General features: G+C 45.8%; 1 protein-coding gene across 1 annotated transcript in view; it reads left to right on the plus strand.

The window, feature by feature from the left end:
* A2M (alpha-2-macroglobulin) overlaps positions 1-22,861 on the plus strand; it is a 29,535-nt gene extending 6,674 nt beyond the window's left edge. Inside the window, exons 8-36 of the mRNA XM_018908330.3 lie at positions 640-763; positions 2,218-2,332; positions 2,572-2,681; positions 3,162-3,320; positions 4,701-4,928; positions 5,261-5,324; positions 5,786-5,928; positions 6,594-6,743; positions 7,412-7,582; positions 8,196-8,346; positions 10,036-10,144; positions 10,458-10,686; positions 10,956-11,082; positions 11,705-11,826; positions 13,078-13,129; positions 13,593-13,676; positions 14,070-14,246; positions 14,726-14,810; positions 15,983-16,139; positions 16,474-16,548; positions 16,825-16,990; positions 17,807-18,030; positions 18,389-18,607; positions 18,961-19,088; positions 19,438-19,528; positions 20,761-20,829; positions 21,178-21,280; positions 21,861-21,902; positions 22,685-22,861. Of these exons, the coding sequence (XP_018763875.3) occupies positions 640-763; positions 2,218-2,332; positions 2,572-2,681; positions 3,162-3,320; positions 4,701-4,928; positions 5,261-5,324; positions 5,786-5,928; positions 6,594-6,743; positions 7,412-7,582; positions 8,196-8,346; positions 10,036-10,144; positions 10,458-10,686; positions 10,956-11,082; positions 11,705-11,826; positions 13,078-13,129; positions 13,593-13,676; positions 14,070-14,246; positions 14,726-14,810; positions 15,983-16,139; positions 16,474-16,548; positions 16,825-16,990; positions 17,807-18,030; positions 18,389-18,607; positions 18,961-19,088; positions 19,438-19,528; positions 20,761-20,829; positions 21,178-21,280; positions 21,861-21,902; positions 22,685-22,710 (3,700 nt within the window). The 3' untranslated portion in view covers positions 22,711-22,861. The remainder of the gene's footprint in view (positions 1-639; positions 764-2,217; positions 2,333-2,571; positions 2,682-3,161; positions 3,321-4,700; positions 4,929-5,260; positions 5,325-5,785; positions 5,929-6,593; positions 6,744-7,411; positions 7,583-8,195; positions 8,347-10,035; positions 10,145-10,457; positions 10,687-10,955; positions 11,083-11,704; positions 11,827-13,077; positions 13,130-13,592; positions 13,677-14,069; positions 14,247-14,725; positions 14,811-15,982; positions 16,140-16,473; positions 16,549-16,824; positions 16,991-17,806; positions 18,031-18,388; positions 18,608-18,960; positions 19,089-19,437; positions 19,529-20,760; positions 20,830-21,177; positions 21,281-21,860; positions 21,903-22,684) is intronic.
* The last annotated feature ends 2,252 nt before the right edge of the window (positions 22,862-25,113 follow it).

The raw sequence follows: 25,113 nt of genomic DNA on the forward strand, positions 1-25,113 counted from the left end.
CAGACTGTATCTACTGTTAGACAAAAGGCAACAGTTATTTTTGATGCACCTTGTGTGTAACATATAGAAACATATTTTTAATCTTTTTTTTTTTTTTTTTTTTGGTGAGAGTGTTTCTTGCGTATTTTTTGAGTCATTGAGGATTGCACACCAGCTACAGTGCTAGGGATGAGGTCTTTAGTTCAGTTTACCCAGGAATGATGTTTTAGCTGTATCTTCTGCTTGTTATTGTGGAGAGGAAACCCTAGGGGATGCAGCTGTCCTCTTTCCTCTGGGCCACCTCACTGGATTCTGCCTTGCAGTGTTCCATGCACCCTGTAGGCAGAGCCATGGCTTGGGCTGAAGAGTGAGAGTAAAGACCCAGTGCTCATACATACATAAGCCAGTTCTGTCACAATTGGATGTTTGGGTAGATGCTTGCAACATGTTCTCCAGCATGAGGGGGACTCGCAACAAAATCATCATTAGCATATGGTACCAGATTCCTTTCTGCTTTTTATTTCCTATGATGGCCCTGTGTATCCCGGAGGCCGCTCCAGGGAAGACAGCTGGCATCAATGGGAATGAGCCTGTAATTTTTCTATGTCCCTGTTACATTCCTAAAGTGTCTGTTTTCCTTTCAATCCTCCCTGCTTGTAGATACACATTTGGGAAGCCTGTTCCCGGCCTCGTGAACTTCCGTGTCTGCCGGAACTATGAACGTGCAGCCATTTCCTGTTATGGTGAAGAGTCCAGAGCAGTCTGTGAGGAGTTCTCTGGACAGGTGAGTCAGGATTGCTCTGGTGGGAAGAGTGATTGGAGAAAGTGTTATTGAGCATGCCTTGTAGGCACAGGCTTGCTCTGAGTACGTACAAACTTAGTGTTAAAGTGTGGTGAGACCCTGGCACAGGTTGCCCAGGGAAGCTGTGGATGCCCCATCCCTGGAAGTGTTCAAGGCCAGGCTGGATGGGGTTTTGAGCAACCTGGTCTGTTGGGAGATGGTCCTTCTTATGGCAGGGGAATTGGAACTTAGATGTCCTTTAAGCCCCATTCCAACCAAATCCATTCCATGACTCTATGATTCTGTGAAAATCCATGTATTTTAAGGACGGCCGAAGGATGAGAGAAGACTGCGTGCAAGATGAAATGTGAAAGGTAAAAATAACGGGGAAGGTCTGAGCAGGAAGAGCAATGTGTGTAAAGGCCGGAATCTGATGGAGAATTAAGAGATGATAGAAATAACAGAAAGGTCAGATGAAGTGTAGAGACTATAAGAGCAAAGATAGAAAAGCCATGAGCAATGAGAACAGAGCTGGAGTTGGCTTACACTGGAGACAATCTGTGGGAACAGAAGCAGGTGTTAGAGGAAGGAAAGGAGCATAAACCAGGAGAGAGGCTGATGCATTTTGAGCAAGAGGGAAAGAAATATGGGTTTAGCAGCAGTGGTAAAGACAGACAGAAAAAAACACGCACTTTTTCCCCCTTTTAACTGGCAAGAGTGAAACTGAAAGGTGTTTGGAGCACAGACAGTGCAACAATGCTGGGTTAATTGGCAGAAGTTGGAGTAATAACTTGTGGAAATATGCCAGGAGAAGAAAGCATATAGATGTTCTTGTGTTCTCTGGGCTCTGCTACAGCACGAGCCACATGAGTCTACAGCTACCTCTGCCACTACTGTTGTTACAAGTGTCAAAAGAAAATATAAATATTGTGGTTCTAACCTCTGTTCTAGGCACCTCTTCTGTGGAGACTTGCCTTGTACATGAATTTGCTGAAGAGAGGTGGCAAGCTTTGAAAATACTTTTCCAGCTGTCATCCTCTTCTTACAAATACACAGGCTTTGGTTTATGTATCACTCATATGGCTTACACATTTTAAGTAAGCAGCTTTATTTTCCAAAGAGCCTGATGCCTGACAAACATTTCTTATGTGGCACACAGTGACTAATTCCCTATGCACTCGTACCAAGTGTTGGCAGCTTCAAGCTTCACAAACATACACAAAAATTGTCTAGTTTGCAAACCCTTTTTTCTCTAATCTTGCTGGAATATCTCAATATGCTTTTTGCCAAGTTATTTATGCCTTTTTCCAGTTTTGATAACAACAACAGAGGTAGGTTATCTGTGAGGCTGTGGGCTTCTTTTTCAGTTCAGAGCAACACACAGTGATGAATTCATAAAGTTGAATAAGCATTGTAAAAATGAGAATATAATGGTCTTGTTTGTTTTCCTCCAACAGACAGATATCTATGGCTGCATTTCTGAAGTGGTAAAGACCAAATTATTCCAGCTCAAGAGAGGTGGATATGAGAATAAGCTCCATGTAGAGGCCAAGATTAAAGAGGAGGATACAGGTATGGATCGTCTGGATGAAAGAGCCATGTAATGGGCCCAGGAGAGACCAGCAGAGGGGCCTGCCCAGTAGGAATGAGGGATAAAAGCAGATTTTTTCTCCTTTAGAACCTTAGAGCTTTCCCACTTCTAGTCCAGGACTATCAAGGAAAGAGTTTATCCAGCAAAGGAGGGTTGGCCTAGAGTAAAAGGAGTTCTGGTCAGGCAGAGGCAAATTAATTCTTCTTGCTTCTTTCTGCAGGAGTGGAGTTGACTGGAACAAGCTTCTCTGAGATCACAACCACCATTAGCAGAGTCATATTTGAGCTTTCAGATACTTACTACAAGCGAGGAATCCCCTTCTTTGGGCAGGTAGGGAAGCCATGAGAATGGAATGAGTGCCAGGCAATGATGCTACTGAACCTTCTGGTCAGATGTATGCCCCAGCTCTGCAAGGATGCTGGACCTCAGTGCTGCTAATCCCTGTGGATCTCCTTTCCTCTGAAGGCTCTCAAACTGGGGTACAGCAGCTGACAGCACAACCTTCATTCTGTCCTTGTGCTTCTGCCTCTCCAGCCCACTAAAATTCTCCTCCTACAATGACCTGTTTAATTGGAGGCCTCAGGGGTGTGAGTGCATGTCATTGTCCACATCCACTCCTCTTACCCAGAGGCAGAGATAAGAAAGAGAAAAAGCATTCAGAAAGTTTGCAGCTGTCTCTGAAAGAGTAAAGTGCTGTTGGGGCTTCCTTTTCTGACACGGGCTCAACATCTTTACCTTGGTGCTCTACCAGTCTTGTTCAGGTGGCAGCCATCCCTCTCCTTCTAAACTGAACTGGTTTTGCTCCTCCAGGTGAAACTAGTGGATGGGTCTAATGCTCCAATGGCCAATGAAACTGTGAGAATTTCTCTTCAAGGAGGACAGGAACAAAACTATACAACAAATGAAGAGGGCATTGCAGAGTTTGCCCTAAACACTTCCTCATTGGCCTTGGAAAATGTTGGAATTAGGGTAAGTCCTTTGGGCAGAGAAGATAATGAAGCCCCCCACAGGGCTGGAGGGGAAGCTCTAAAGTTTCTACTATATATACAAAAGTAGTTAGATTATTGTTCCTTGTTATTTGTGTGAATCTTGACACCAGTTTGGTGGAAGTAGTCATACTGCAGACTGTGGTTCCAGGTCACAATTGCACTTATCTTGTAAATATTTGATTTCTGCTTGGCAATTGCAATACAGGGTTAGAAGGAACAGCAAGAGATCATAAAAGTCCATTCTGCTCCAAGAGATCACCAGCCCTGTCTAGTCAAGGCTGGGTCTATCTCCCATCTGCACATCTCAGAGTTTAATTTAGCACTTCAAGTTTCTAAATACAGCCCCCGGGGTGTTTTTTTTTTTTTTGGGGGGGGGGGGGAATATTGAGTTTTTTTTGTTTGTTCATTTGTTTTTGCTTTGTTTTGGTTTGTTGTGGAATTTGTTTGTCTGGGACAAACAGGTGCTGCTGAGCATCTTTTTGTTAGAGGGAAATGCGATTTGTTGTGTAATATGCATATTTTGTAATATCACATCTTGGAGTAGGGGACAATATTTGTGTCTAGAATTATATTTGCTCTGCTCCCTACAATTCCCTTGTCATAGACTAAAACCATTAAAAATTTTCCAGAAGTTACTACTAGATAGTTGAAGTTTTCAGATTTTTGCAGGATAAAGAAAAGGCAAGTATTCCCAAGTAGTGAGAAAGATAAAGAGAAAAGGGCATGGGAGGCACATCAATTGCTGAAGTGCCCTTCTAAATGTGAAAGATCCTCCCCTTGCTGTCATTTTTAAGAGGACCTGAACTCTCTCCTCCTAAACTTCTATTCAGTTTAGGTTTTAAATTATTAGTTGGAGATTGTCTTTCTTTTTATAGCTTCAGATATTACCAGTGCCAAGATCTGTAGCTTGATCTTGGCACTGGTAATATCGGAACTGAACAGCACTATCCCTTCTTCAGTGCCAGTGATAAAGAAAGAAATAAAAATTGGCTTTTTTCCCTTTAGACTAGCTAGAATATTAGAGAGGGCAAGGCATTAGTGTAAAAGGCCCTTAAAGTGACACTGATAGTAAGCAAAAATCTGATATGATTCAGCTTGTTTGACACAAACTCCAGCTTCTGTGGGAGTGAGATCATTCCCAATGATTTGCTAAAGATACAACCATCCTGTCTTGCACTTTCCTCTGTTGGGGTTTGTTGTCTTAATTTTTATTTTTTATTTTTTATTTTTTATTTTGTAGACTTCCTTATTACTTCAGTACCAAAAGAATACTAAAGCTTTAATATTAGGCCATGAATTTTTGTCTCCAGTTTGGCCACCTCTGTTTGAGGATCTATGTATGTATTTTCTCCTTTTCCAGGCAGTTCATAAAACCAACATCTTCTGCTATGATCGTTCCTGGGTTGTTCCATCTTATGGAGAACGTTATCTCCAACTAAAGCGCTTTTACTCTCCCAGTAATAGCTTCATCAAAATTGAGCCCAAGTCCAAGCCACTAAGCTGTGGCTCCACCACCGAGATCTGGGTGCATTATATCCTTACTCCAGCAGCTATAGGAGAGCAGAAGAAAATCACCTTTTACTACCTGGTAAGTTTGCACCTGCCATACAGTGAGGTTGTCACTGGCAATTATAGGGGGATTAGAAATAAAAGCTGTGGTTTGTGGCAGCAGTCTTTAAGCACTTTCTTGTCATCCTTCACATGTTCTTTAGAAAGAAAAAGGAGGGGCTGTGTTGGGAGTAAAAAAGTAAGGATGTCCCTGTACCCTCTGGGTGAGCACGGAAGTTCTGCTACAGGGAGGCAGAGAGCTGGGTGTGAGCAGCAGACACAGAGCTCAGTTGCTCTCCTTGCAGGGTCCCTCACTGTCAGGTTTGGCTAATGCAAAAACACAATCACAACAAAGTTTCTTCTTCCATTCAGGTGATGGCCAAGGGAAACATTAAGCAAGGAGGCACTCATGTTCTGGATTTGGACCAGGAAAGTGGTGAGTTCCTCTTCCCCACCAAATGGTCAGTCTTATGGGGGGCTAGGCAACTGTAGCAGACATACACTCTGCTTTCATGAAGATGCAGGGATTGACATCTGCATGTCCTCTAGGATCTGGGAAAAGTTTGATCGTTATTTTCTCTGCCTTTAGGCTTTTCACAGATTTGCTCTACTCCCCTGTGCCACTATCTTTCTCCTGACACTTTCTCCTGCATTTTCTGGGGCTCCAGTGCTCTTCAGAGATACATCTGATAATCTGTTTTTAGAAGCTGAAGCAAAATTCAGCATACTTATGCACTGGAAAACAGGCCTTTTCAGTCAGACCAATTCATCCCACTTGGATGCCTGGAATTTCATAATGGTTAGGATAAAGTTCAGCATAAAGTCAAACCTAGAATTTTGGCTGCTCCAAGAGAAAGTTTTTGCACCTTAACTTTTTGCCATTGTTTTGTTTGCTAGACAATGGTGTCTTCTCACTACAGCTGTCTGTACAAGCTGATATTGCTCCAGTGGCCCAAGTGCTTGTCTACACCACGGTCGCCAGCAAGGAGGTGATTGCTGATTCAGCCAAGTTCTACACAGAATTATGTTTCAACAATAAGGTAAGTATTCAGTTCCTGAGGGAGCAGCCACCAGACTGCAGTGTGTTCAAGCTCACTTATTTAGATTCAGCCTGGTTAAGCTAATTTCTTTGGATACCCTTGCACTGGACAAGCAATATATCAATTGTTGTAGGTAACTTCACTGCTTATTGGTTTGTGCTAACCTGGAGGAGATCAACTGCTGGAAAAAAAAGTGCTAGCAGAGGCTGCACTGATAAAACCCCCTTTAGCAACTGGTCAAACTGCAGATCCTGCAGATGGTCCTGGCTAAGAAAAAGAGAACAGCACGGTCTTTGCAAGCTGATTTTCTCTCCACATAGAGTTTCTGGGTGGGGTACAGTGGCTGGTCCTAGTTCAAGAACATGCTCCACTAGACAGTGGATCACATCTAGCCCCTATGAGGGATTGCCCTGTCACACTCACAATGACCACAAAACCCACAACCACCTTAATTTTATGAGCAGTTGTGATGCTTGAAGTTGCCAAGAACTCTTAGTGCAGATTCCCCTGGCACTGTTGGAAGGGAGCAGTAGCCAAGAGGAAGTGTAGAGAGAAGTGTGCATGGGTATGGGGACCTTGTGAAGTTAGAACTGAATGCACTCAGCTGGAAGGAGAAGTCCTGTGAGGGTAGGGCATCTGTGACATAGCCTTTCCTGTGGTTACAGGTGGACTTGAGCTTCTCCCCTTCGGAAGGCCTGCCTTCCTCAGATGCTCACTTGCAGTTCCGAGCCTCGCCGAACTCCCTCTGTGCTGTGCGTGCAGTGGACAAGAGTGTGCTCCTCATGAAGCCAGAAGCTGACCTGTCACCCACCTCTGTAAGTTCTTGGTCTGTGGAACAAGTCAGAGCCTGCTCAGAGCAAGAGCAGCCAGTGCTGGAGTAGAAACAGGGAACAGTCCCTCTTGTAAGAGCTGACATAGGGAGGCTCTCCTGTACTGCTTCTCATCTTGCTCCAGTGGGCAAAAAGATGAGGAGTGGGCAGCAGTTGTTTCCTAGGGGTTTTGTGTGATTTTAGTGATGGCAGTTAGAAAGCCCTTTTAAGGGGCCTGCTTGTCTTGGCCAGAGCCAAACGCTGTTGAATGTTTGATGATAATTTTTCAGTTATTCTCTTCATGCATGGATTAATTTTCTTGGGGTAGCATCTGGAAGTGTCAAAGAGTTTATTTGCCTTTTGCCAAGCAGAAAATGGCAATCCCTGAGTAGGGACAAGGTATTGCAGATGGTTTGGCCAATGTAATTTTTTACATATTTGAGCCATAATAACCAGAGTAACATGCAGAACATAAAAGAAGAGGCAGTATCTCCAAATTTTGATCCTTTTTTTTGATTCCTAAGCTCTTATTGCTCTCAGCACAGGGAGGACCATGGCAATGTGGATGTATGAGCTGGTGATGTGACTGTTATGGTGCTTGCATCCAACTCTCTCAGTTGTGTTTCATAACAATGGACACTAAAATGCCAAATACTCTCTCTCTTTCTGCCAAGGTGTATGACTTACTTCCAGTGAAGGAATTCCATGGCTATGTCTATGATTCAAATGTACCCTTGGAGGAGTCCCAGTGGAACTGTGTGACTGTGGAGCCAATAGTTCGGGATGGGATCACCTATGTTCCAGTAATGGGGGTGAATGAAGAGGACACTTACAGCATCCTAAAGGTATAGCCCCCCTGGCCTGGTTAGGGAGTGGAGTGGGAGAATGCTTAAGCCTTCTGTGGCATCATGAAACTTAACAAGGGAAGGGTTTGTGCATCTGAATGATCTGACACTTCTTTTTATCCAGAGGCATATTCAGTGAGTGTCAGAAGCTTTACTTGTCTTGCCAGATATGCTTCACTTGGTGGAAAAGGGATCGGTCTCAAAGTTTTCTTACAAGAAAAGGTTTGAGGTAGACTTGAAGTGAGATTCTAATTGGAGGTAAATAATCCCATGACATTGTAGTTACCTCAAATAAATCAGTGTGTCCTTGAGCTGCATTGTAGCCACAGATACTTCATTCCAGAGAGAAAACTTTATATCTATTTCCTGGCTAATCCTGACCCCTAGACTGAAATTGGACTGGAACCAGTGTCCTAGAAAAAGAGGGGATAAATCCTTTGGTCTCTCTGAGCTGCCCAGGCACTCAGACCCAGGGATTGGGGGATCATCTCAAGGTCCAATCCATACACAGTAACAACTTTGCCATTGTGAGTAAGAGACCAATGTCAAGTCTGCTGTGTAAACCTCAACAGGATTCAGTAATAAAAAAGCATGTTTGGTTTTTCTCCTATAGGAGATGGGTTTAAAGGTGTTCACAAATACCAATGTGAAGAAACCTTGGATTTGCAGCCCGAGTAATGCCATGTACACTGCCCATGCATCAGTTGGCCTAGGAGCACCTGCAGCCATGGCTGCATCACCCATGTATGCAATGAGGACAAGCGGTAAGGGAACTCGGTTTTGTTATTGCTTCTGTTCTCAACAGAGATCCTGTTTGTATTTTGGGGTGAATACTTAAACAGGAGCTGGGGTTGTGAACTGAAACCTTGGAACTGAGCTGATGGATTCGCAAATTTCAGCTTCTGCCTGGGTTGTGTAGGTCTACAGACAAATTTGGTTACTCTGCATAAGAAATCAGCAGAACCAGACAGTGCTCAAAGACTGGCAGAGCAGAGGATATTATCCTGCTGATAAATTCTCTGTTCATTAGGCTTTTACAGTAGACTTCTTTTCCTAGATTATTGCTTACAGAGTCTCCAAGACCATTTTAAGGCTGTTTTCGTTGACTCAGCCAGCCTTATGTATGGACAAAACCATGAGGTGGGTGGCAAATTTTTCAGTCATGATTTGGTAGACTTTGGGAGCTTAGCATGGTAAGACATATATGATAGAAGTCCAGTCTGAAATGAACCCATCCTATTATCCTATTTTTAAGGGCTATCTTAACTCTTACACTGTAACAGTTTGGGCAACAGAATTGGCCCTATCATGCTCCAGTCTCATATTAAGGAAAATATCTTAGAATTTTTAAATTATTCTAGCTGGACAGCTGATTCAGAGAGTTCTCCTTTGGCACTAGAACCTGTGCTTTTGTATGTATCCAGTTTGAAAACAATTTCAGCTTCTGACAGAAGTTGCTAAAATGGAGGATAGATGCCTTTTAATTATTTTAAATTGAAATAACCATCACTAAGAAGACTGAAATACTACAATAGAAAAACACAAGCAAGCCGCCTGCCACTTTTGCCAGGAGCAATGTGATATAGCTCTGATAGCATCTTTCACCTGTCCCTGAGACCTTCTCAGGCTCTGGAGATGCCTGTTGCACAGTTAGTATTAATACTTTTTGGCTACTCAATTGTTATCCAATTGGAGAAATTCAATTCAAGATGACAAAAATTAGAATTTCTTTAAGAACTTTTCTTCTTTTTCTGCTTGGATGCATTTCTCTTTCTCTTTGTGAAAGCCAAGCAAACCAAGTCCCACCCACCCCATCTTTATTTTCCAGTTATTTAAAAGTAAAGTAAAGCAAAATGTTTAAACAAATTTCATCCCAAACACAGAATATTTTATTAGGAATAAATTATGTATGTGAAAACTTTGTTTTAATCAAAATAGCTCTTTTTACCCTTCCTGTATTCCAGCTTCTTGCTTTTCTTTTGAGCATTTTCAGCCTAGTTCTTGAGGAGGCCATAGCTTTGACAGGAAGTTGGTAGTCTGAGTAACAATGACCCTACAAAAAACACTTCAACAGAGGGATGTTCCATTGCTGGCTGGCCTAATTAGGATGGAGAAGAACATCACCTGAAGGCTGTGCCTGAAAGGGAAAAGGCAGCTTGCATAGAAGGTCCTAAATAGGTTTTTGGTCTAAATCCTTTTTTTTTAATCTTGTAAAGTGCTGGCTTCCAAACTTTGAGGTCTGCTGGAGACCAGCAGAAAATAATGGAAGGCTAGCTCTTCTTGCTAATAAGCCCTGGCCCTGAAACTCCGCTGCTGTTGGTACCATAGCTCACTACAACCACAAGAATCTGCTTCTGGTTGACACATTCTCAGACTGAAGCGTGATGCTGATATAGGTCTTGCTTGTTTGGAATTATCAATAGTTGATTTCTTTTTCATCTCCCCATATTCAGGCATTCCAACAGAGACAGTTTTTGAACAATTAAGCACTCCTGAGGAGGTGACAGAGACAGTCCGAAAGTATTTCCCAGAAACCTGGATTTGGAGTTTAGTACCTGTAAGGTGAGTACCTTGGGCTACTTCATTCCTTTTTAATAAAACTGGGTTTATAAGATAGAAACATGAATCCCAAAATGTTTGTCCTTCATTGTTTGCAGAGACTATTTGGCAATCCTCTGAGATGAAACTACTTTCAGCCATTGTTAGGTTTGTCCAAAGAATGGACAGGAAGATGTAGAGTGGTCCTACAGTAGCAAATGTACTGTGCCCCATCATTCACGCAGCAAATACTGTTCAGTGGGCCAAAAGGGGTGCAGGTAGTCACCAAAATGCTGTAACATTGATCCCTCTGTCCTTGCTGTCTGTACATTTCCAGCTCTGAGGGAAAAGCTGATCTAGAAGTGACCATCCCTGACACCATCACTGAGTGGAAAGCCAATGCATTCTGCACTTCAGCAGACACGGGCTTTGGCCTGTCCCCGACAGTGTCCCTCAGAGCCTTCCAGCCCTTCTTTGTGGAGCTCACCATGCCCTACTCTGTGGTGCGTGGGGAGTCCTTCATGCTGAAAGCCACCGTTTTCAACTACCTGCCTGCCTGCATCAGGGTAAGGGAGGTTTAAATTACTCTTTGTAGCTGGGTACCTTCTTGTGCACCCCTTGCCTTCACCTAGGCTTCTTACCTTCTCTCTCAGTAGCCCTAGACCCTTTGCCTCAGACTTTTTATGTTATTTCTCCTATTTGCTCCAAATGCAGAACCCACAACTCCAGTTCCCTGCCCCTTTGCTACTGAAGAAATAGCTGTTTCTATGGCTTCCTAGATCCCTGTTTCTCATGATCATCCTTTCTTAATTGTACCTCTCTCTACAACTGTCAGGTCAGTGTGACTCTGGCTCAGTCTCCTCATTTCCTGGCTACTCTGGTGGAAAAGGAGGAAGAATCTCATTGTCTCTGTGAGAATGTGAGGAAAACCGTGGCTTGGCTGGTGACTCCTAAATCTCTAGGTAAAGGTCTCAGGGTTTCCTGAAAACTTCAGGAAGGGTTTCTTTGTGCTGTTCTTCCTGCTCAGTATTGGATATTAGAGCAACACATTTTCCTGGGAAGCACTTCAGTTGAGTGTGTCTGATCTGGGGGGGCAAAGACTGATATTTGGGAGGCAAAGACTGGGGGATTCACAGGGTCCAACTGTATGTCTGGCATCACATCAGTACCATCAAGCCTTATAGCCCTTGAACAGCATCTCCAGAGGGCAGAGACATTGCTGGCCAGCAGAGATGTTCTGCTAGCTCCATTCCTCCCAGAGATTAGGGAGGACATGGGATCTTCACACTTTGTTTTCACTGTTGGTTGGTGTGCATGCAGGGCACCAATGTGCTGAACAGCAGTGGGGCTGGTCACACTCAGCTCTGTGGTGTCGTAGGTTCTGTGAAAGAGTCTCCAAAATAGAGTCACCTTTCAATGACAGCACAGCTCATGTAGAGAGCTTGGTTTTGGGGAAAAGAAGCAGGGCCCAGCTGTGACAGAAATCTCTATCCATGAGCCTGCAAGGTGAAACTCCTGAATGTAGCAGTGAATCCCATTGCCCAGCTCTGCCTGGCAGGGCTGACTGACCCCTGTTTCCTCCAGGGCAGGTGGAGCTCTCAGTGACCACTGAGGCCCTACAGAACCAGCAGCCCTGCGGGAACTACATTGTGGAGACCCCTGAGAAAGGGCGGAGGGACACGGTCATCAGACAGCTGCTGGTGGAGGTACGTGCGCTGTGGGAAGGGAGGACTGAGCCTTTAGCTTACACAGTGGTACCCCTGGATGGATGCTAGATGATCTCATCTAGCTCCCTTTCTTGTTAGGTTGGACCAGGTGATCTTTTGAGATCCCTTCTAACCTGGTCTGGTCTATGATTTTATGGCATCACTATGCAGTGTGGCAATATGATTGTTTTACATTATCTTTGTACTTTGGCAGGACTGCATAAAGACTTTAGTTTAATAATGTGCCTTGTGTCTCCTGGTGCAATTAACTTTCCCTGTAACTTCTACTGTAACTGCAATCCATCCTTCCCTTTAGCTCCCATCTATCACCTGCTGCTTCAATACACTGTCTTTACAGCCTCTCTCCTTTTGACACACCCCCCAGTAAATGTGCCAGTCAGCACATGCTGCCTCTCTGCCTCAGAGTGGCCAAGCAAACTGCCTCTTAAGCTGAGTGTTTTACAATTACAGTTTGGTAACAAAGACTGACACCAGGACAAAGGTGAGGGATTCACAAGCACCTATGGAAATTTGATGACTGTAAAGAAATCACCTTAAAACAACACATGAAAACATGTTGAAATTTTACAGCTCACCCATTTCCTGTGGCAGGAGGAGTTGCTGATGTGGTGTGGAACAGAAGGAAATACTATGTGGCAGTATTGGAGCCTTTACAGGAAATTGTTAGTTTATTATATACTGATGGTGGTAATCTGGCAGTTAGGTTCTATGTTCTGAGCTTTCCTCCATATCATAACACCCCCTAATGTTTGCCCACCACGTGCTAGCAGTAGTGTCAACAGATACTACAGGGTACTACATCCTCCCTTTCTATAGTTTACATACACATTTTTTCCCTCTAAAGCATCTGCAGCATTACAATAAATAGCACTGCAGACTTCTCTTCAGCACAGCCCTCTGTAATGCTGCAGTCCCTTTGTCACAAGGATGTTAAGTGTCTCTCACAGTGTGCAATATTTGCAGGTCATCTATTTGATGGTCCTGCAGAGTTCTCCACTCTTTTTCCTGTCCTTCCTCCACATACAACACCAGTCATTTAGGATCACATTTCTTTTATTTGCTTAAATGATTTCAGAGCTCTGTATTTCAGGGAATGTTTGTGACTACCTCTCCGTCTTCAGTTCCCTCACTTTTCTTTTTACATATTCCTCTGTCCTTGTGAGGATTCCTGTCTATATTTCCTGTCTCACTAATTTCTCACCTTTCTTGTTTTCCTTCATCCCATCCAAGCCTGAAGGAATTGAGAAGGAAACAACCCAGAATTCTGTGCTCTGTGTAAAAGGTAAAGTCCACTCTTCACACATTATTTGTTCCTGTGTGGTTTGATGGGTGGGATGTTGGAGGCCTGCCTCTATCTGGTAGTGAGTTTGAGACATAAGACAGAGGAAAGTCCTAAAGAATTGACCCTCCTGCCTAAGCATGGTATGAGCTAGGACAGATTTAGCATGGATGTTTGCATCCCTACTCTCTTTAGTTATGGCACTGGAGTTGCGAGTCCTCTTGGTTTCTTGCACACTCGGGAGGAAGTTGTAGACACATGATCTGCAGTGCCTAGAAGTGGCTGGGAGTGGTTTCATGCAGAGATTGTGTTCCAGCCAGGGAAATATGAAGTAACTGAAATCAGGGCATTTCTAATAGGAAGAGTTCCTGTTGTTGCACTGAGACCCCCCCCATCCCTGCCCCCGTTTCCATTAGCCATTTCTTGGAACTGTACTGAAGCTGTCTGGGTCTTGTTTCTTTCTCAGGAGTGCCTGTGAAAGAGGAGTTTTCTCTATTGCTACCTGAAAATGTGGTACAAGACTCAGGCAGAGCATATTTCTCAGTGCTGGGTGAGTTAACAGCCTCACAGTAAAACAATGTACTGTTTCTGACTCCTTGTGTTGACCTCCTACCTCACAGCATTTTTTCTCTTGGTTTCTAGCACAGCTCATTCTTGTCTTTAATCTCTTCTGTCCTGGGCACTTTCCCTTCTGTTTGTGCTAATCCTTTTCCTTTTCTGCAAGTCTTTTTTCTCAGTCTTCTAACAATGCCCTAACCTTTCTCTCATTTCCCTGTTTTCTTTTTCTCTGATGTTCTGTGTTTTGTTCCAGGATCTTTATCAATCCAGATTATCTTTTTTTCTTCTCTGATATCTCCTGCATCTGTCATTCAATAGCTTCCCCTGATTCTGATAGCCAGCCCTAAATATTGTTAACATCCCTCTGGTATCTCCTGCTCCTCAGGTGACATCATGGGCACTGCCATGCAGAACCTGCACCAGCTCCTGCAGATGCCCTTTGGCTGTGGGGAGCAGAACATGGTCCTGTTTGCCCCCAACATCTACGTCCTGGACTATCTGAACAAGACAGGGCAGCTGAGTGAGGAGATCAAATCCAAGGCCACTGGATACTTAGTGAGCGGTGAGCTGCAACATGGATTTTGCTTCTGCTTTGGCTTTATTCTAGATCCTGCCTGGGGCAGATCTGTCAAATGCTGGCCAAATGTTGAAAGAGGTCTTCTCTCATACACAGATGGTCTCTGCTGTATGCCTGAGGAGGCCCTTTGCTGATTTTTTCTTTATTATTTTGTGTTGTTTAAGCATTACTGTTCCTGATCATTGCCAGCACTTTTCTCATGGGGTGGCAATGCAGTGCAGAGTTTCACTGCTACAGTGGCTCATTCATTGTCATTTATAGGTCCTGCCATCCTTCTGAAGAAAGGCAGGTGTTGCTTTTCCTCATTCATGGAGGTGGGGATGTACCAGCACTGCATATTGGTTAGAATAGGACTGACCTATGCCTCTCTCATTTGCTTTTGCTGATGGAGCTATTTTTCTATTTCCCCATCACTCAGCAGACTCTTTCTTGCATCTGAATCTTGCCTTATCTTTGCATTGCAGGTTATCAGAGGCAGCTGAACTACAAGCACCAAGATGGTTCTTACAGTACCTTTGGACAACGTTATGGCCAACCAGGGAATACCTGGTGAGATTTCAATGCCACCTATGCATCTCCAATATGCTCCTCTTTCTCATCCACACATTTAAAATAAATACTGCCTGACAGTAAATAGGAAATTCTGTTGCAGACCAGCAGGCTTTCCTGAGGTGGTGTGGTCCTTAGGCTGCCTCCTTCTTAATAAATAGGCTGCATCAGCCAGCTTATGGCTGAAGTGCTTCCTCCCACCAGTAGCTCTGAGGACCATTACAAACAAAAGGAAATAGAGATAAATTGGGAAAGAAGGGAGCAGTGATTTAACACCATGACTGAAGAAGGCTGAAAAGTCGCAGTGGCAGCTCTTCTAGACTAGCATCTGCTGAGAAGTCTGCTGGAAAAGATGGTTCCATATGGAAACATGAGGAAACACAAGTGGAAAGGTTGATATTTCAAGAGCAGTGCTGAATGGGTTTTTTTTCAAATGTTTGTATGCTACTAAGCAAAGACAATCTGGAGGAGCATGTGTGTTGCCATTTTGACTTATTGAAAAGTTTTGACTTGCTCTTGTATATCATTATCATGTGTTTTCAATTCAAGTAAGGATAATAATGGAAGAACTCATCACCCTCAGTTTGCTTTTAGTTTCTGAAATGGTAATTGGCTTTTGACAGCATGTTGGCTTCTTACCACATGCCTGCTTCTTTTCCATAACTGCTTGCAACAACTCTTAACAAAAACTCTTTTGACATGTTCTGCTTTACTTTAAAATTCTAGGGGAGTTCTGGGAAACCCGTGAAGCCTGGATTTATAATTTAGGAGTTCTACCAGCAGACCATGAGCTCTCGGGAATTTAATTATTCTTCCTTATAATTTTGAGTACTTCTATTATGCATGTTTAGCTAACTGACATACAATTACTGATGTTTTTCAAAGAGCTTTTTTCAAAGACAGACCAACAATCATTGTCCTTCAAACTGTAGCCTCAATACAAGGAGATCACAGGGTTTTTGAGCCAAAACTGAGAGACAAAAATCAAAGTGGGAAGCAATTTTTTGACAGAATATTTTGAGGTGAGGCTGTAATATACATATGGTCTGACCAAGTGGCCCACAGTTTCCCAAGTCCTATTGCCTGTTTCCAGATAGATGAAGTGTACATGGGCCCTCTCAACTGAAATGGGTAACAGGCCTGCTCAGGCCCTTTCTTTTTCTCACTTTCAGGCTCACAGCCTTTGTCCTCAAGTCCTTTGCCCAGGCCCGGCATCACATCTTCATAGAGGAGAAGCACATCCAGGATGCTTTGCACTGGCTGTCCTACAAACAGAAGGAGAATGGCTGTTTCCAGAGCTCTGGGACACTCCTGAACAATGCCATGAAGGTAACAAGTCTGCCTGGTTGATTCTTTGTGAGAAACAGCCAGGCAGAACTTGAGCTAGAACTTGGCCATAAGTCAGATGGGGCCAGTTGAGCTTCTTGAGCACATAGGGAGATGGGATATTCCCATGCCAATGGCAAATGTTGGGGAGGGAGCCACATACCCTTCTGTATTTATTGGAGATCCCTTCACATCAGGAAGAGGAAGGAGGCAAGAGGAAGGAGGCAAGCTAAAGGACAGCAATGCAGAATAGTGCATTGCTCCTACGTGAGTGGGAGAAAGGACTGAGGATATGAAGGTGGGTGGGGTCAGCACCTACCTTTGTGTTTCCCTGCAGGGTGGAGTGGACAACGAGGCCACGCTGACAGCCTACATCACTATTGCGTTGCTGGAGATCCCGCTGCCCGTGACTGTATGTGTCTGCATCCTACCTTGGGCCAGTTGTGCTGTGTCAGTCAACTCAGTATTGACCAGAATTTGCTACAGATTGAAAAAATAACTTGGTTGTTGAGCCCTGTGATATAAGAACTGTCATATTTGCTATGTCTGGGAGACATTGTACCCTACTTGTTTCTAAACCTCCTTCTGGCAGTCCCCTCCTGAAACTTTGGTAGGATGATGTGCCTTCAGTAAGGTAAAAGCCTAATTTCTCCCCACCCTCCTAATCACTGGCTTCCTTTCCTTCCAGCACTCAGTGGTGCGGAATGCTCTGTTCTGCCTGGAAACAGCAGCAGATCAGAAAGAAAACCATGTGTACACCAAGGCACTGCTGGCATACGCCTTTGCCCTGGCAGGGAACAGGGACAAGCGGAAGGCACTGCTTGACTCACTTGAAAAGGAAGCTGTGAGAAAGGGTGAGTGTTCCTGGTGGGATGTGGCTTTCACCAGCCTTACACCTTCCCTTGGTAGATTGGCTTCTGCTGGTGGGGCAGCAGCTGCAGGCACTGCAGGCCTGTGTGGGTGGGGAAGGGTGGAGGGAGAGGAAAGACTTGTGCAAAGGGATTCCTTTACTGAAAAGTCCCTCTCAGGGCCCAGTCCTTCTTCTCTGCTCTGAGGGAGCTCGCCAGGAAGCACCAGGCACCATTCCCTTGGTGCTGAGTCCTTGGGGTCTCTGCTCCCTTCTCTCCTCAGCCCAATCTTCTCACCACGCCAGGCACTGCTTAGCAAAGGCTTAGCAATGCCCAGGGACATTCCTGCCTTCCTGCCTTCCTCCCTTCCTTCAAGAGCATGGGCTCATGTTAGAACACAGGTGAGCTTGCAGAGCACAAGGCATGTCAGTCAGATGGGTGTGCTGAGAGAGAAAATGAGCACACAGGGCATTTTGGAGTCTGCAGCACAAGTTCTGAGTCATCGGGGAAATGCTGTAGTCCTTCAGAATTATTATGTTTAAGTAAGGCTGGACAATGGATTTAACCAAGCTGTGGACTGTAGCCCATAAATGTGAATGTGAAGTCTTGGACAAAGTGGTGTCTAGGCCAGAGGCTCAGCAGTCTCATACTCAGTGTAAACCTGCAAAATGGGTAAACCTGACCCTTCCCACTTCACCCTGCATGACAGACACATCCCAGAGGCTCCATCCTCCCAGCTGGATCAGGCAGCAGGTCAGGAAGTCCCTTGCAGTATTTGCTAGTAACAGCTGCTGGTTGTCTCTCTCCCTGGCTCCTGTGAAGATGGCTCTGTTCACTGGCAGCGGCCTGGGAAGGAGCCCGAGGCTGATCTCCCGTTCCACCGCCACCGAGCTCCCTCTGCAGAAGTGGAGATGACGGCCTACGTGCTCCTGGCTCAGCTCACCTCGCAGCCAGCCCCTGCCCAGGAGGAGCTGGCTTTTGCTTCCCTTATTGCAAAGTGGATCAGCAGCCAGCAGAACCCCAGTGGAGGCTTCTCCTCCACCCAGGTGAGCTGCTTCCCTCTAGCCACCTCGCACATCCAGGTCAGGAGATGGGACATGTCAGAGAGCCAGGTGGGAGCACGGGAAGTTCTGTCAGGAAGGTGGGAACTGTAGCCCTGCAATGGATCCATGCAGTTCCTGCCGAGTTCCTGAGAGGCTACAGACAAAGATGTCAGGTAGTGCCCCTGGGAAGGGAAATATGCTGCAACTGCTCTTTCCTTTTGTCTTTTCTTCTTAGCACTGGAGAAAGTGAGGATGGAGGGAGGGTGCCAGCTGGCAGAAAGAGCAGGCTGTAGGAGGACAGGCTACAGGAGGAGAGGCTCATTGCATCCCCTGCTGGCACGCTGGGACTCATCTCTTTCAGGACACCGTGGTGGCTCTCCAAGCCTTGTCCCTGTATGGAGCTGCCACCTATGCCAAGAGGGGAGCAGCTTCCACAGTGGCCCTGCGATCTGGAGGGGACTTCCAGCAAGATTTCCAAGTGGATCCCAGCAACCGGCTGCTGCTGCAGCGCGTGCCCCTTCCCCAGGTGCCAGGGGAGTACGGCGTGGAGGTGTCTGGTGAAGGATGCGTCTACCTGCAGGTGAGGCTGATGGGGACAGCTGGCATAGGGGAGGGGAGCCCCTGGCCAGGCTGGAGGGGACAGAATCATAGGATCATCCAGGCTGGAAAACACCCTGAGATCATTGAATATTTCCATTGAGGTAGAGGAGAGTAAAGAACAGGAGAGGGGGGAGAGGTGGAAGGCTCTGGGTAAAGGGCAGAGGACAGAAAGAGTGGTGGAATGTGGAAGAGAGTGGGAGAGAAGGAGGGCAGTGTCTGCGGTGTGGAGGAGCTGTGAGAAGTGGGGAGGCCGGGTGTGAGAGGGTCCCCTGTCCCCCCCGTTGAGCACACACACTCACACACGCTGACACCGAGCTGCTGGCTGTCCCCTAGACCAGCCTGAGGTACAACGTGCAGCCCACGCAGGACGAGGCGCCCTTTATGCTCCATGTGCACACAGTCCCGGAGGCCTGTGGGGACTCCACAGCTCACAAGGTCTTTGACATTGCCATAAATGTCAGGTGAGTCTGCGTTTCGCTCTGAGCCTTCCTCTGGAGCCCTGGGAGCAGGGGAAGTTCTGATTGTCCCCAGGGTGAGGCAGTCTGAGAGTGCAGCACATTCCTGGGAAGGTGGGCAGGAGGCGGCTGTTCTGTGAGGAGAGGCTCTGGAGGAAGGACTTGTCCTGCTGTGTGGGCAGCCCAGGGCTGGGCTAGGGGGAGGCTGTGTAGATGACTGGGAGAAGCTGGCAGAGCTGGAGAAGAAGGTGCTGGACTGCCAGGACTTCTTGGGGTGCCAAGTGTTATGGAAAAGCTGGAAGTGTGCCCAGCTCTGGGTTGATGTGCACTGGATCTTTGTTGCTTGGTTCCTCAGTTACACAGGGGAGCGCAATGTCTCCAACATGGTGATTGTTGATGTGAAGATGCTGTCAGGATTTGTCCCCTTGAAGTCCTCAGTGAGGAAGGTAGGATCTTGTTTGTCATACAACCAACACTGAATCATAGAGTCATTTAGGTTGAAAACGATCTCCATGTGCAACCTTCCATCAACTAGAACGAGACCCGCTTATTATCATATCTCAAAGTGCTCCATCTACTCTTTTTTTAACTTTTCCGGGAATAGTGACTTCACCACTTTCCCACAGGGCCTGTTCCAATGCTTAATCCCTCTTTCAGTGAAGCAATTTCTCCTAATATTCAACATGAATCTCCCCTGTCACAACTTGGGGACATTTCCTCTTGTTCTATTACTTTTTGCCTGGGAAGAGAGACTGTCCCTTGCCTCAGTGCAACCTTCTTCCATGGAGTTGTAGAGAGCAATAAGGTTTCCTCGAGCCTCCTTTTCTTCAGACTAAACAATCTCAGTACTCTCATAAGACTTACATTCCAGTCCCTTTTCCAGGATCATTGTCTTTCTTTGGAGTTGCTCCAAGAAAGAAGTGAGTGGTCCAAAACTGAGTGTAGAATTCAATGTGCAGCATCACCAGTGCTGAATATGAAGAGAAAACATCCACTGTCTTATATTTGATACACCTTTCAAATGTCTGTAGCAAACAACAAAGCTTCTACTTGATTTTGTCTCTGCCATTTGCACATTTGATGTGTACAGTAGTCTCTTTTCATGCATGGCTTAAGGCCAGCACAAGGGGAGACGACGTGATCAGTCTAAGAAAAAATAGAATAAGTAATTTTTTCTTTAGACTGATGATGGGCGCTTTTATTTTCATTGTGTTCCAACAGCTCCCCATGAACATTTTCTGTGCATAGTACATGCAAAAATAGTGCTGTTTCCTTTTTCCCTTTGCTGATCTAAAACCATCTTATAACATTGTGACTCTTTGGGTGTTGGGTAACTGTTTGAGATGGTGATTAGGTGCATGAACTGGAAAATAAAGGCAGAGCACTACTAGCAAGCCAGATGGAATGTATTTTCATTTAATTGTTCCATCACTGTGTTTGATCCAGTGCTGATGCTTTTCTGGAGACAGGTTGTACTTCTGCAGCCAGCCTGGTGAAGGGAGGGCTGGAGACCACAATACTTGTGTGGCACACCCAGAAGGCAGTTCTATGCTCCTGGCTAAGTTCCTGGAGTACTGCAGTATTTCATCCAGAGTACATCCCACCCACAGGGCTGTCTGTGCAAGGGGCACAGGGAGATCTCCTTCAATACAGTAATATCTTGGTCTTCTTTCTTCAGCTGGAAGCCCACCCTGTTATTGAGCGCACAGAGCTGAATACCAACCATGTTCTACTGTACCTGGAAAAGGTGAGGATGGGGCAGAAAGACAGGCATTGGGAATTTTGCCTGTGTAGAGCAAAAAATCTGGACTCAAAACTACCATGGCTCTGCTGAGAATGGGACTGAATAATTTACTGTCTTTTTCTGGCTACAAACTTCAAGTTTTTAGACTTAATGCTACTTCTCTGCCAGCCCTCAGCCAGCATTCCATCCACCCTGTGCACCAGCAGAGCCACCCCGAGGGTGGGGAAAGGTCCCAGGGTTTGCCCCTGCCCCTCAGCCACCCTACAGTCCTGTGTCCTCCCAGAGCAGAGGCACAGGGGAGCCCCTGCAGTGCAGAGCCCCCCCTGAGCCTCTACTGCTTCCCTTCCCCAGTTGGGCAGGGAGACCCTCAGCTTCTCCTTCACGGTGGAGCGGGACATCCCCGTGCGGGACCTGAAGCCAGCCCAGGTGAAGGTCTACGACTACTACGAGACAGGTGAGTGCCAGCAGTGCCCATGGCAGCGAGGCTGGGCAGGGGACACATGGAGGGCCACGGGAGCTGTGGGGACCCACAGCAGTGCCCCAGCCTGGCACTGCCAGCCCAGCCCTGCCCTGAGCTCTGGGAGTGCCGAAGGACTGGGCTAGAGCCATCCATGCTGGGGACCCCGTGTTCATTTCTGGCCCTGCAGTGTGGCCCTGCCTGTGCTTCCAGGCAGACCTGCTGCTCCTTGTGCCTCTGCTGTCCTGGCTGCTGTGCCAGGGTGACAATGACAGAGCTGACTGTGCCCACCTCAGCCCAGTGTGCTGGGAGGAGGTGTCTGAGCAGCCCTTGGCTACACTGGCAAGGAGACCTGCTGGAGCTACCTGTGCGGGTGGCTCTGCCTTGCTGCCACTGCCCCCAGGCAGGGCTGGGACTGGGGCAGCCCCCACCCCAGCTGGCATCTCTGGGGGACACTGGGGATGCTGGCACCAGCCTGCTCTGGGGGGCTGGGAAAAGCATCTCTGTGGCACCCATCTCCCTGCCAGCAGTGCCAGGGGTCATGACAGCTCGCTCTCCCTTCCCTTCTGTTTTCCAGATGAGTTTGCCACGCAGCAATACAGTGCTCCCTGCGCCACAGGTAGGTGCACTTGAACAACTGAGATGCTCCAGCAGAGACTGTGGCAAGTTGTCTTGAACTAGAGTCTTTGTAGACCTTGTGTTTCCTTGGCTTGTGTCTACTCTCACCATTTTCTTCACTGTTCCTACTGCAGTCCCCATGTCAGTAGAGAGACCAAAAGCAATGCTGCCACCCAACTTCCTCTGTAAGATCAGATACAGCTTTCATTTTCCTTCCCTGCTTACATCAGTCTCAGTATTACTGCCTTTGTTTGTACAGTGGCAATTGTCTTTTCCTCTGTGTTAGTGTCATTTTATGCAAATAATATTCAGGTCTCTCTTGGGATGGAACATCACACTCAGCCTTTTGTGTCTCTGCCCTTTTTAGGGCCACATCTGCTATGCTGCAGACACTGAAAGGTACAGAGGAATTGTCTCCCAAAAACCTTGGTGAAATGTTGATGTTATTCACATCTCTTTAATGAGGACCTTTCAAGCTCTTCCCTGGGTTGATTTTGCTTTCTCATGGGAACTGCAGCTGCTGAGAGAGAATGTGTGCTTGGATAGTTCATGTATCTCCAGGACAAATCTGCCTCCCCTCTCTGTAGCATAGATATTTTGAATGTGTCCAGTCATTCCCATTCTGTTATCTGTCTGCAACTGAGCATTTCCAGGTGAAGCAGTTTCTCATAGTTTAACAGGCTTGAACTCACATAGCCATCAGGACATCAGCCACAGATATCCAGGGCTCTGGATACCACTCACCAGAATATTTATCTCACTTTGTCCTTTTCCCACCTCCAGTTGAGGCAGAACAAGAAAATTCCTGAAGAATGCATCTTGTTGGAGCCTTGCTGTATCAGCTCATGTGTTTCTGCCCCTAGAAGATCTTGTTAAGGGAGATGTCTTGAAAGGCTAGAGGAGGACACCTCAAAGGCAAAGAGGAAGCAACACTGTAAATAAATTAATTCTTGATTCTCATCAGATGTCTCTGGCCTTGTTTTCTGTTACTGTTATGCTTGTCTCTCTTCCTATCCATGTCATGGCCTGAATTACAATCCAGAGCCATCCTCAGGAATACCAGAAGACAGACAACTTTTAGTAGTTGGGAGATTTTTCTCCATAACTGCCAGTTGTTTTAGGAGAGAGGACATCGTATCTCACCCATTATCCACTGGAAGTTTGTCACTCTGCCTTTACAGAGGGTGTTTTCTGCTAGGTGATCCTTGGACATAAACCTCTGATCACATATTGCCTTTGACTGCACTGTGAAATCACTGCTGTGAGGTGCCAGGACACTGGGAACCTGTCCAATCTGATCTTTTTCAGCAGCCCAGATAGAAGTGAAGACCTGTGGGCTTTCCCATTCTCTCAGGGTCTGCTTGTTTCTAAACAGCTAAAGTGAAATCGGAGAGGGACTGGGAGCTTCAGAGTGTCACTCATAGAATTTTTAGGTCGGAGAGGGCTTTAAGGTCAAGTCCTACCATTAACCCAGCATTGCTCAGTCCACTGCTAAACTGTGTAGCGTTGCGTGGGGTTGTTGTGACCCAAGCACTTGGCCTCACACCACTTGCCTTGACCCTTGTATCCAGCCTGTCCAGATCCTTCTGCAGAGTTCTCCTGCCCTCCAGCAGATCCACACTCCCACCCAGCTTGGTAACATTTGCAAACTGACTGAGGGTGCTCCTGATGCCCTTGTCCTGATCCCAGATAAAGATATTATACAGGACCAGCCCCAGGTGAGCCCTGGGGACCCCACTGGTGATCAGCTGGATTCTGTAACTCCATTCACCACCTCTCCCTGGGCCTGGCCATTCAGACAGCTTTTTACCCAGCAAACAGTGCACGTGTCCAAACCATGAGCAGCCAGATTCTCCAGGAGAATGTTGTGGGAAATTGTGTCAAAGGCTTTACTGAAGTCCAGGTAACCTATGTCTATTGCCTTTCCCTTATCCATTGCGTGGGCCACCTTGTCTTCTCCTTCTTGTATCGAAGGAGATCACACTGGTCAAGCAGGACCTGCCTTTTCTAAACCTCTGCTAGCTGCGTCTGATCACCTGGTTCTCCTGTATGTGACACATGATGGCACTCAAGATAATCTTAGGCAAAAATTCAATGAAGAACCACTTTATGAGCAAAAACCCATTGCACTTTTCATAAGAACTTGATCATCTTACCCTCAGTGGAGGTCCATAGATCTCCTATGGGTTGTCTGAATAATTTTAATACTCTTTTTTTTTCTCCTTCACAACTAGGCTTACAATGCTTCAGCAGATTTCACTGGGGAGGACCTGGCTTCATGTCTTGTCTGGCTTCATGTCTGGCTTCATGGCTAAACATTTTTCATGCACATTTTCCAAATGGTTATATTTTCTCTGGTCTAGATGTCTCACATGGATGCAGAGGAAGTCAGTCTCAGTTCAAGAGGTCATATGGCACCATTAGTGTTTTACTTACATGTTTCTACATGCAGAGGTGCATTTCACCCTGCCAGTGTAGGCTTAAGCAAATAGACCTAGAGGAGTGCCTCTTGTAGATTATTTCACAAATACAGACCCTCTTTTCTCTGGAAAAGCAATTGCCTTGTGGTAGAAAAAAATAGATGGCTATATTATTTCTAATTCAAAACAAAACGCAATGTAACTGTATTATAAATTTTGCTCAGCTGTTACTGCAGCTGGTTCATTCTACAGTCTCCTCTGAATATGAGGCATCAAAAGGCCTTGAGTGTGTAAACCCCAAACACAACAGAAGACAAAGTTACACAATATTAATATCTAACAAAATAGATTAAGAATTTTATTTGTTCTCAATGACACTGTTTGTGCAGATACACTAAACCAAAAATTGGATGAAACAGCCAACTGTGCATACTTTGGATGGACAACATACCATGATACCTAACAGTAAGCATTTCATGAGAATAAACAGGCACATAAGATTCTTTTTGCATTTAAAATTAAAACCACAAATTCATGAGACAAAACTAAGAAAGGGGGAATCATTCCTGGGGGTGTCTAAGAGGCCTATGGACAGTTTCATCAAAGCAGCCATGTGATTTAAATGAATGTACCATTTAAACTAGACATAGGCAGGTGGGTTAGTGGCAAGTGCCATTAGCTTTTCCATGGGAATCTCCCAGAAGTAGCAGACATGGAAACTTCCACAAGAAGGCTCAAGCTTCAACTGGAGAACAAGCCATTGTAAGCCAGCAGCCAAAGGCATAATGCAAG

This window comes from Serinus canaria, chromosome 1, assembly GCF_022539315.1.
Source record: "Serinus canaria isolate serCan28SL12 chromosome 1, serCan2020, whole genome shotgun sequence".
Classification (NCBI taxonomy): domain Eukaryota; kingdom Metazoa; phylum Chordata; class Aves; order Passeriformes; family Fringillidae; genus Serinus; species Serinus canaria.